The 12,921-nt window shown below is 39.4% G+C and overlaps 1 protein-coding gene across 2 annotated transcripts in view; it reads left to right on the forward strand.

The window, feature by feature from the left end:
* Window positions 1-1,789: 1,789 nt before the first annotated feature.
* Window positions 1,790-12,921, forward strand: part of vps50 (VPS50 EARP/GARPII complex subunit) — a 112,069-nt gene continuing 100,937 nt past the window's right edge. For both annotated transcript variants that reach the window (XM_067611207.1, XM_067611206.1), the window contains exons 1-3: window positions 1,790-1,947; window positions 2,425-2,493; window positions 11,716-11,838. In XM_067611207.1, coding sequence (XP_067467308.1) covers window positions 1,915-1,947; window positions 2,425-2,493; window positions 11,716-11,838 — 225 coding nt within the window. In that variant the 5' untranslated portion in view covers window positions 1,790-1,914. The remainder of the gene's footprint in view (window positions 1,948-2,424; window positions 2,494-11,715; window positions 11,839-12,921) is intronic.

A 12,921-nucleotide genomic window follows, 5' to 3' on the forward strand; every position in this document is an offset into this window, starting at 1 on the left:
ATGCTTTAAGGGAGGCTCCAAACTGTGGATGAATGCCTCGCAAACAACAGTAGAGAAAATTCACCTGAGGAGAGCAACCTCACCTTCATTTGACTAGGAAATAGCCTGAGGCATCATTAACCAGGAACTAGAGCTCACAGTGCCTGCTGTCTGCTGCATGCTGCCTGCATTTAACCAAGTGCTGCTGAAAATAACACCTAAGGGGGATATTACAATGCAGGCTCAGTGGGTCTGCGTGCACCGTTTTTGTAATGATTTGGAACAGTTTACAATGTAGAGCCAGTTCTAATTGCTTGGCAGAGATAAAGCTACATGGAAGTAAGTCATGTGTGACATGACATGATGACATAATCGATCTTGCTCATATAAATGAAATGTGGTTTACCAATGCAGCCATATGAAGAATGAAGAATACTAACAAGGTTATAACCTGTTTCAGACCAGATGTCATGTATATTAACAAGTATATAAACAACAAAATACCATATAGATATATAGGGTGCTATCAGTGGTATACTCATATCCTCTACTTAAGTGAAAACAGCAAAAATACAAAGTGAAAATGCTCCATGACGAGTGAAAGTCTGACTTAAATAGTAAACTGTCCATACCCAGTTTACTGATAATACTAATGTGCTTTAAGTATTAAAAGTACAAGTATTTATTATGCTGAGAAACTGCTGTACGATATATTATGACATTATATCATATTACATTATTGGATTATCATTATCAGTGCATCAGAATGTAAGCAGCATTTTTATTTTTTTATTATTGTTAGACGGTTTTATCTATAACCATGCATCATATTTTATAAGAAGATAATATGTAAAAAATATCTGCAAAATAACTTGTAAATAGCTGTATGTAAATAAATGTAGTGGAGTGAAAAATACAATATTTCCCTCTAAAATGTAGAGTAGTATAAGTAGAAATCAGCATTAAAAGTAAATAATTGTGTAAAGTACTCTAGAGTACACTAGTGAGTAAATATACTGAGTTACATTGCACCACTATATAGATATAACGATGTAATGGAATGAATCAAGGTAACTGCAGTATAATTTGATGGGGAGTGGGTTGGGGTTGCCATGATATTATTTGATTTATTTGCTACTATAGGTCTTTTTCACAGAAGACCTTTTGACTTGTCATAATGACATCACACGCATATTTTCAGGACACTGAAATGAAAGCAGCTAAATCCAGTAATCATTCATTTTTTATTATTTGCAACATCTGTGCTTTTACTACTGTGCCACGTCATAATATCTCACCTGATCAAGTAACATCTTCTTATGAAGGCAGAGTAACCATTGCTGCCTAATAAGATGTTCTATTTTATTCTATGATGTTAATACTACCATCAAGTGGTGTATGATAGCAATACACATATCACAATGTTCATGCTTTACACTACTTTTTCTACACTACCTTATAATGTTAGATATATAAAAGTGTGGTGTAAATTAAATATATATGAAAATACATTTAATTTAAACCACACCTTTCATTTGTAGTGAATCTCAAAGTGGTACAGCATCAAAAACATACAAAACACAACATTAAGGTTTTTAGGCCTTTTTTAAATCATGCAATCATTACATATCTGAATATACAATACATATACATACTGTATATTCAGAACAACATGTAGGCTACTTTCAAGTTCATCCAAATATTTTCAGTTTTTAAAAATGTGAGATTCTGACAAATAAGGTGTCAGGCACGCCTGATGATCAAAAAAACGACATTTCCCAGGATACTTTGGAATTCCCCGTCTCCCGTTGTACCAGTCACGTGACGATCAACTATGGCTTCCCTCTCGTAGTGATGGAGGCGCGTCGTTGACATCAAAACACGACTGTAACTTAAACTCATTTATTTGCCCACTGGACATATTTTGGATTCACGATGCAGAAGATCAAGTCTCTTATGGCCCGGCAGGTGAGACAAGCGACGCTACAGAAACTGCAGACTGCCTGTCGCTTGTATCTTACAGCTAGCTAAGCTAACTGGCTAATTTGACAGCTCATCGTGTAGTTAGCTCATCAAAGGGCACATTTAGCAGGTGTAACGGTGGGTTTTAAACGGCGACACCACAGCTACGACCCTTTTTTTTACTTCAGTAAAAGAAAACACGTGTATGGGCAGCTGTTTTCACGCCCTAGCAGAGAGAGTTTATTATTAAACAACCACAACAACAGGGCTCAACAGTGGAAAGTGGGCGGTTAGGGAAGTTGTCAGTTTGCACTGCAGTAAGGTTAGACTGAACACAATAAAGGATATCGCTTTCATTAATCTGCCCGTCGGTTCCACTTTTTGCTGTGTGTGACAGCAGGAACAGGTTGCAACTAAAAACAGCCTAATTTTACATGAATTTTGGGGTCTATTGAAGTTTGACAGTGAATCTTATCTTGACAGGGTCTGAAAAGCCCCCAAGAGAGCATGGCAGACCTCAGTCCTGTGGAGAACCTGAGGATCCCGAGCAAGGTAAACTTCACGAAAGGAATGAAACTGCAGCTGTTTATTTCACTGCGCATCTGGGCTGTTTATACTGTAAAAACCTGCCTCATTATAATAAAACTTGACCAGACTCAAGTAGTTCAAATAGGTGATAGTAAAGGCTACCTGTCCTATGTTGACCTGTTTTCATTGTGTAGCAAGGTAAATAGTAGCTATTCTCATCATACAGTACACAAGAAAATCAACAAACTTCAGATTTATAAATGCAATTTCTGAAGTGTTATCTTCTATCTGATAGTAGTGACACAACAAGGTTGAATTATGTCAGGATGGCTTTAGAATCTAACCAAACTTATCGCGTAATTTATGTGTCAGTGCCTTGTCCACCATGCACTACATTTCAATTTTTATGCTTCCTGTACATGTAAATGGCATTAGTAGTAGACCACGGATCCCCATTTGATAAGATTTTGTCCCAGGGTCCCCCAACTGATAAGATTTTTGCTTTTAGATGATTTATTACAGAAAGTGTATGAAACCCATGACCAAAATAGTCATTGTGTTACTTATGGATGGAATGATAGTGAAAATAAATAATTTCACTTTTTTGCTGGGGACCTACTGGAACCCCCTCAAGGACCCCTGGAGGGTCCCCGGACCCTACTTTGAGGGCCACTGACTTAAAGACTCACTTACATCAATCCTAACCCCCCCAAGTGTGAAATATTGTTTGCTGTAATGGTATTTTAGCATTTTGGCATGGCAGCATTCGAAAATACAATCAGTCATGCTTAGTCACAGGAAGCAGTTGTCGTTAGCCAGATGTACAAATTCAATTTGTCAAGAGCGGATGGAGCGGCTCAACAGAGTGACTCTATATAACGTATAGTCACTTACTTAGTCACACCTCAATGCTCTGCTAGTTGCTGTCTTTGCTGTGACTTTGCCTTGTAGTGACGACCTTCTATTTCTATAGTACAATTTGGAAGGTGATCAACTCCATTTATTCACAGTGCAGCGTGATATCAGCCTCTTTGATACAACCAGATGTTTTAATTTCCCTCTTTCTAAAGACTTGGCTTTCATGATGATGACGATTGTTTTGATTGTCACCCTAGTTTGGCCTGAACACTGAATATATATGAGTGATTTTACCATATGAGTATTTGCCAGGCAGGCTGAAAAATTCCGCAAAAGATAAGACTGAAAAAGGAAGTTTCTATCAGTCCATCTGTGACAGTTGTGAAACTGAATTTTGAAAAATATCTTTCAATCTGCTGTTTATCTCATAAGCTCTGTTGTCACAAGAAAAGAAAAAGCCGGCTGTGTGTGATAAACACTAGAGCTGTAGTCAACCACAGAACATCTTGGTCGACTAAAATCGTACATAATCTTTAACTAATCGATTAGTCGCGTGCGGGGGTGGGGGGGGGGGGTAAACTCGGCAGCCACACATTTCTCTGTGCTGTATTTCTCTGTTTTGTATCTTCAGGTTAGGCTAACCCATTGTTGCTAACTTTGGACCTAACCCCCTTTACTTTTCCAGCATTTGAGGAAACAACAGACGTGACTTTTTAGCATTTATTAACTGACTGTACTGTACTGACAACTTACTACTAACCTTTTCCTCTGCCCCGCTCGCATCCACCGTCACTTCTCTGCCCCTCGCTCTTTCCCACTCGCTATGCAAACATACTCCTTAACGGAGCTACGCTACCAATAGTTTCCCAGGCAACGACAGAGGTTGACTCCCGTACCTGAACAGCGCTGCACAGAGACTCCCAAACACTGTCGATCAAATATTAAAAAGTATTTTTTTTGGCCAGCATATCGACCAACTAATCAACCAGTCAACCAGCAGACTACAGCCCTAATAAACACAAGCTGTCTCTTTTACAAAGGCTCATAACAATGTTTTTTTTTTTGTTCAAAATCAGGGCCGGTGCTTGGTGTTATTGTAACAATAAACACTAAATACAGCCTCATAATATCCACAACAATGACATTATATAACAACTTAATCATTTGAGGTCAGTCAGTGTATCATATTGATTGTTGTAAGGTTGTTGTCAGACCTGTTATTCCAGAAAACCATCGCAGATCAGGCTTAGATATGATAAGGAGCCCTGTATTCTTCAGGTGCAATTGGAGCCCGACTGAAAGAAAGATTAGTCTCTTTTCATGGGAGGAAGGTCTCCCTCTAGCTTTCAGATTGGTATCAGTTGATGTGGCCAAACTGGATATGCAGTAATCAAACACCCCGCTTTAGGCCGGAAACGCCCAACCTTTGTCCATGCTGGAGTTATGCTCCCAGGGCATTACTGTGAATCCCATCACATCTGTTGTTTTTGGCTTATGTCTTATGAGGCAGTCTAGTATAGGAAGATGGGAAGGTTTTGACAGAGACAGTATGGATTTGAAGTGTCTGGATCATATACACGTCACTCCTGAATTGAGTCTTCTGTGTGTACTGCAAACACCTGCCTATTTGTGTGTTCAATCAAAACACAGGGCTTATTATTTGATGATAATGTGCTTTGCTGCTTGGCCTTTCAGCTTTCAGGAAAAGTGAAATATGATCCACACAGGCCAGGCTTTATATACACTGAAACCTACCGTCCTTGTTGATTGAAATGTGAATAATCCTCTCAATATGCCGTGCCCTCTGCTACTGTGGGGAACAGTGCTTTGTGTAAGAGAGTGAGACCAATGTGCTCGACTATGCGTGTGTATTTCTTATACATACTTACTGCTTCATGTGTTTGCAACCACACTGGGCATGATTCAGATCATTTATCATCCTCCAGGAGCTGACAGCAACATCTGGCTCACTGCAGGGGGGGAAAGCTGTTGCCGGGGAGGATTGACAAATGATGCTGTCGTGTCAACATGTGGACATGACTTCGGGGTTTGATAGAGTTTGAGTAATAAGCAGGGAAAGATGAGCACATTTAGCTTGCAGCTGTTAATTAGGATTTTGTAGGTTTGTGAGTGTGTGGGAAGGCCAGTAGAATCACACTAGGTTGACATGTGCACAAGGCTCAATGTAGTGTTGAAGCAGTAAATAATTTAGTTGATTGATGTGAAATTAATCAGCAGTAATTTTGATAATCAAGTAATCATTTAAGTAATTATTAAAGGCCACCTCCGAACAAAAATATGTTTTGCTTTATTGTTTCTTCACTTTGATGTTTGACCTTCGCTGTGCAGATTTTGACACTAGACAGCTGTTTTCACCAGCATGATTTGTGACATCACAGTGAGCTCGGAGCTAGTTGTGGTCCAATATACAAGTGACACAAGTGTGATGTGGAAAGTTGAAGCCTCTAGTGCACATACAGTGAGAACAGACTTTTCAGTTAAAGACATCTTGTGTCCAGCAGTGAAAAATTATTTGCATATTCATTGATTCTGGATTTTTCAATGAGATAGAAAGAATAGATCATTTTAAGAATTGAATTGAACTTTTCTGTGAAAAACTATAGCAGTCAAGCTTCCCAGCTCCCACTTCATAATATCGCCTTGGGGTCTGGAAATTTGTGATAGGAGTCTTTTTTAAATACTGTTTTTTTCACATTTTATAGGTTGAACAATGAAATTATTAATGGAATAATGGATAAATACTGTATCCAAACAGTATACTGTCCAGCCCTTCTTCATTAGTCTATAATACAGTTCAGTAGGGGTTTCTGGCACAACTTCACCTACTTCCAAGGTGCACAGAGAAAGGAAAAAAGTCCAAAGAGGTCAAAACTCCAGCAACTCCTGTAATATATAGAACAACTTTATTGTTAGACCAACACGTTTCAGCTTGTGGCCTTCCTCAGGATCATAAGCTACAAGCCGACAAGTGTAACAATAAAGTTGTTCTGTATACTACAAGTGTTGCTGGACTTTTGACCTCTTTAGTCTATAATACAGTTCAGCCATAAAACTCACAGACTCTATTAAACACAAACTGTGTAGCTACTTATTTATATTAAGGCATGCAACCATGCGCTGATTTTTAACAGAGCAAGTTAACACCTGTGTTCTGGTAGTTGTCAAAATCAGGCTGTTGTCCAATTTTAGACCAACAACCTTGTGCTTATAAAGGCAACTTCAGTAGACGTACCTGCTTGTCCTGGTTGGGTGATTGCCATTTAAATGGCCGCTGTTAAATGTGTAATAGAGTCTCTGTTATGTAGTGTTACTCTATATAGCCTAGCTGCTGAGGTGGAACATTTGATTGGGTTCCTCCCACAGATGTCAGGCTGGTTATGTGAGCGTCCAGAGATCAGACTCTTGGCTGTAGCAGCAGTTTACCTTCAGGGAAACCATAACAAAATGGATCCCTCTTGTTCACCTGCTGCTGTGTACTTAATGTCCTTTGGACATTAAAATGTAAATCTGTGCTGCAATGAGCCAGGTCCTAAATCTAATCTAGGTTTGACCTTATTCAAGTTTACAGAGTGATTTCATCTCAAATATTATGATAAAAAGGAAGTTGGCTAATGATGGAGATATATAGAAACAGTTTATGTTATTTCATGTCAAACATAATTATAAGATATTAAGCTATTTGCATCAAACCTTTATATACAACCTGCAACCTTGGCAGATTTTTATTTTATTGTTTTTTATTCAAATGGCTCCAGACTATTTTTGATGTTTTTGTTCCTTTTGTTAATCTCTCCAGGTTCCTGTGATTGTATAAGCTACTTTGTTGGTTCCCATTAAAAACAAACAAACAAACAAACAAAAAAACCAAACAAACCTTTTTTCCCCTTCCAATCCTTTTTGTTCAGAACTGTTGTCCCTCTGTGAGTCAATTTTTTCTCTGTAGGTGTTTTGGCACAGTTATCTCTCTGAACCTTGTCGACACTATCGAGACTTTGATGGTTTCCATCATTATAGTCAAATGTGTCTGGCAAAGCATGGCTTAAATCAGCAAGACTTTTTCTTTTCTTCTAGATGTGGACTATGTCAGACTGACTTCCAGTGAATAGTGATGCACAAGATGTCTGCTCTTGCTAGTTGATTTAATGATGCAGGCACAAAAATGGCATCTTGGACCTGATTATTTCACAAATATATACTAAGTAGAGCTGAAACTATTTTAATGGTCAATTAGTCATTTTTCAAACAAAAATGTGTTGGTTCTGACCACCAATGTGAGGATTTACTGCTTTTCTTCATGTCATATTTCATTTTAATTGAATATCTTTGGGTTTTGGACTTTTGGTCAAACAAATCAAAAAATTCAAAGATTCCACCTTGGTCTGTGAGAAATTTTGAAATTGTATTTTTCATTAATTTTGATAGTCTAAACAGTTAATCGATTAATCTAATAAAGAATCTTCAGACGAATCATTGATAATAAAAATAATCGTCAGTGTCAGCACTAAATGTAACTCAATGTAAGAGTGATGCTCAGGAACAAGCACGTACACAGTGTGTTTGATGCCGTGTAACATTAAAGATAAATGTTTAATTTAATTTTGAAGCTCTTGAGGGAAATGTTGGGCACAGCAGGTTTTTTCCTGGAGGCTACACTTTCCCTGAGGCGTGAATACACATGCTGTTAATACTTTAGCTCCATGCAGTTACCGTTTCCCACCAGCAGGGGTCACCCTCACTTTACCCATCATGTAGGTCCCTTGTGATTGGCTGAGTGAGTACCTCCACTAAGATATATTTTCTGAAGATAGAGACTGGGGCTGAAGCTGTGATAATCTGTCATTAGTTCACACAGACTATCATTTTGACCGTTCACATGTGTTATAGCCTAAGGTGGCAGGTTTTTTCCACTCATATAATGTTAATCTGAGCAATTTAAAGTATTTTAGAAGCTTCTTTTCACAATATCACAATATCTTCATGGCATCACAGCTGCAGACAGCCCGTGCACTTTTCTCTGTGAACACAATGGGGAACGAGCATTAAGGTATAACAATAATCACATACTACAAAGCTATAATTTAATGCAGCAGCCTGTATATTGCTGTTGGACGTGATTGCATCCTAATGTCCCGGAAAACAACAGCGTTAAACCCTTGGTTAGGAGCAGTTAGGCTTACATAAATATTCAACACTTGATGACAATGAGAAGGTTTTGATTCGTTCTTCTAATGAATGATTCCACAGTGGAAATAATTGGCCCTCGTCTCAGTCTTCCTCACTCCACCTACTTTCTCTCGCTGTGTCTCCCAGGATTTTCCACAAACCTCCCGTTGTTTATTCAGCCTTTTGTTTTATCAGGGCCCCTCGCGTTGTTGAGCGCCCTTTTTTTTTTTTTTTTTTCCCTCCTGCGCTTGATTTTCCACATTCAATGAGCACTCCAGAAGAATATCCACTTTGATTCTCTGATAAGGCTCGCTCAACGTCCCGCACTTTGGATGCAAATAGGTGTCTAATTTCCGCGACGAGACGAGCAATTCATTAATTTGCGGAGGGGATGAAGGATGTTTTGTTTGTCCCTCATCCTTCAAAGTGAAATTTGATCAAAGCCCTCACAGCGGCTGATATTGGGTTTCACACGTGGGGCACAGGGGCGTCTGTTTTGTTTTGTGCCTGCGCAGCGGCAGGCAAGGAAAGGGAATTATTTAACCTGCAGTAGCCTGTCAATGAGTCATTCACTTAAAGATGTTTAGAGTTTTGTGTGTCACTGCAGGTGGGAGACTGAGGCAGGAAGAAAGAATCGCTCTAACCGTGCTGTAGTGGCTTCACAGGAGACGCGCATCATTCTCTTTCGCTTCACTCATTCCTCCGTCTTTTTCTTTCCCCTTCTAACTTTCACTATACCAATGAGTCATCCGCCTCATTCCCCCTCCCCCTTTCGCTCTCCCTCTCATTTGAGCTGATTTCCCACCCACCGTTTTGATGGCAGAGCGCGATCTCCTACCTCTACCCCTCCTTTTCAATCTCACACGCACACACACACACACACACACACACACACACCCGCCCACACATTTCTCTCAGGGCTCCTGCTCACTCCTTTACCTGATTCATACATGGTGACGTGCACGGCTCACGCAGGCATTCATACACATTTTAACGCTTCATTTACATCCACCCAATTGCACTGTATAAATTTTATATACAGTATAAAAGGGATTCTGTTCATATAATTGAATTAAATGAGGCTGTATTTTACTGCAAACTCACAATGGCGTTGCCTCTTATAAATGTCGCTCAGCAAAACACACTCGCAACCCACAGATGCAGATTCAGTGAAATGGCTGGCACACTTTGTTGCCTTTCTGCACACTTCTTGCTGATAGTAGCTGGGGAAAATATTTGTGGCCAGGCAGGTGTGTACAGGTTTTCTTGATCAGCGTCTGCTATCTCATGAAGTCTATATGAGATGATGTGTGGAGGATTCTATATATTTTTTTAATGGGATATGGATGAATGAGGGTCAGGGTGTGTGGGGGGCGTCTATGGATTGCATTTATCCCATAATTCCTCATCCATCCTCCATGCCATGCCTTCAATCTATTTTTAGTTCCATTATACTTGAATGTGCTGATCCCTCAATGTATTGATCCCACAAAAAGCAAAAATATAGACTCAGCATTAACTTATAAAAGGACTTTCACTCACGGCATCTATGAAGTCATATAGGGTGTCATTTTGTATGTACTATAGGATTTTTATAGGAAAATTTTTAAAGAATAGAATAAGATTTTTAGCCACGCTAGTAGCATAGCTCTATGGATGGAAATGTCGGTCTGTTGGTTGGTCCGCCATCTTTTATTAAAATGTCTCAGCCACTACTGGATGGGTTGCCATGAAACTGTGTGCAGACATTCATGGGCCCCAGAGGATAAATCCCTCTGACTTTGGTGATCCCCTGACTTTACCTTTAGCGCCACCAGCAAGTTGACTTTTTTTGGCTTTAAGTGAAATGTCTTGACAACTATTTGAGTGATTGCCATGAAAATTGGCACAGATATTCATAGTGTCCAGAGGATGAATCCTAATTATTTTTTGGTGATCCCCAACCTTTTCCTCTAGCGCCACCAGCTGGTCAAAGTTTCCATTTATGCTGTGAAATAAATCTCAACACATGCCTGATGGTTTAGCGCAAAATTTGGACATCCATGGTTTCCAGATTATGTATCCTAATAACTTTGGTGATCCCTCGACTTTTGCTCTAGCGCCACCATGAGGTCTTAAAAGCAACAAAAACAACAATTGAATTTATTGCCATGAAAGTTGGTACACACATCCATGTTCTCCTAAGGATGAGCTGCAGTAACTTATATGATCCCCTGACTTATCATCTAGTACCGCCATTAAGTCACAATTTGAATTTGTCCAGTACTTTGGCTGGTGTTTTTTACTCTATAGACATTCACTGTCATTTTGTCAACACTTGCGTCGTCCAACAGTAATTGTGGGATTGTTAGCATAAATTTGTTAGCATAAATTTGTTAGCATAAATTTCACTCTCAAAATTCTGACACCCAAATAAAACAGTGGAGGGTAAATATAGTGCACCATATACTAAATAGGGAGGGATTTCGACACAGTTGTAGTCCTGTATACTTTAATTTGTTGTTCACCAGCTTTTCCTATGTGTAAACCACTGACAGAGTCATGACATCACACTCTTTTATTGACCTCTGACTACATCTCCGCTCATTAACGCAGTCAGATGGGATATGGGCTTAAAACTCTTCATCTAAAAAACTCATTGCAGCAATAAGCCTCGATGGACCATCACACGTTAATCAATACGGCTCTGATGTTTCTCAGAGACGTTCTGAAGGGGAATCTCTGTTGTGTTTTTTCAGTCATTCATTTCTTCTTTTCTTTCCTCTTAAGACTTCTCGCCATCCCCCATGACATCCCTCCAACGAAACAAGCTGCAATCCTCTCCCAAACTCTGCAATTAATGTTTTCTCCTCCTCTTTTTTTCCCCCCACTCCTCACCTCCACTTCCCCTCTCTTCGCCCCGTGTTCTCTATCTCATTTTAATGCTGTCCTCTCCTCACTTTGTCCTTCACCCTTGCCCTCGTCTTTACTTCTTGTTCCTCTAATCCTATCTCTCCTCCCTTTATTGTTCTCTCCCTTGGCATCTTGCCTCTTTTTATTCTCTTATCTCTTTGGGCTGATGTACATCTCTTGATATTTTTTGTTTGTTGTTTTCATTACTTGGTAAGTGATGTAACTCGCTGTTTTGGACCTTTTCTGTTTATGTCCCTGGAACTTTTTAAATTGCTTACTTCAAGAACATTTTTTAAATTCTCTCTCTTTCAGGAGGAGTTGCGGGAGCTGAGGGAGCAGCCGATTGACCCTCAGGCGGAGCAGGAGATCATCGACAGCATCGAGGAGGTCTACTTCTCCAACGACTCCTTTGACATGGTGCAGCACGAGCTGGAGGTCAGATACGCTGTGTTTGAATGAGCGTACGCTTGCGTTATTGACCGAATGAGCACCACTCACCTGTAAAATGAAGACAAGAGACTCGATCCCAAGTTCCCACGCACCCCCTCAATACTATAATAATTCCATCAAACCCACCACATTTGAGTGTTTCTGATAACAGCAATATTGCATTCCTCATGTGTATAAATATGGTTTCCTGTTCTTTGAACCCCATCTGACTGGCAGAGTTAAAGCTCTTTCTCACCTGAGCAGCTGTCTCTTACGCTTCTGCTGAGCTGCACGCCTACCATTGACATCCAGATTGATGGATTGCATCCGCTCAACAGAAGAAGGGTGTGAAATCTCATTAGATTTATCTTGGTATTGCTACACCATCTGAAATGAGACTCTCAGTCAAGGGGAAAGTAATTACCTATAATCCTTTGGGCCATGGATTTGCAATATCTCCTTTTCCCTTGCAGAGTTTGTTTGCTGTTTACTAAATAACGCCCTCTACCTTCTTCACTAATCTGACTTATGATCTGGCAAAGTGTATTTATTGAGCAAATTCTTTTTGTTTTTTTGAATGGAGGATAAGCTAGCTATCTTCAGTCACACCGGTGAAACCGGCGTAATCTCCTTGAAACGCCGAGCGAGATATGTTTGAAAAATTAAGATGCTCAGGTAGGGCCCTTTGAAATGTGGTTGGATTTTTTCCAGATTCAATGAAATTTTTTTCCCAAATTCCATGTTTTTTCTGAATTTTGTGCTTTACGATTTAAGCACATTTTGTCATTAGAAAGAGCGTCTTAATCATGTGGTGGATGAATAAAATTTCAACATTTCAATGAGAAAGTATCCAAAATTTAACCATACATTGAATGAAATGAATATATATCAGTGAATTTGTAGTGATGCAACACAACATTGCACTATTTTTTAATCAAAGAAAGCTTCACATTTTTATGAGTAATCGTCTGTGTGTCATAACAAATAATAATCACAAAATAACATCAGTGAAATGAGACTTATGAAGGGATTTGAACAGTGATTTGCTCAGTCAGCTGTAGGGATGAGTATCATTAGGATTTTTCATCT

Source organism: Thunnus thynnus, chromosome 15 (assembly GCF_963924715.1).
Source record: "Thunnus thynnus chromosome 15, fThuThy2.1, whole genome shotgun sequence".
NCBI lineage: Eukaryota > Metazoa > Chordata > Actinopteri > Scombriformes > Scombridae > Thunnus > Thunnus thynnus.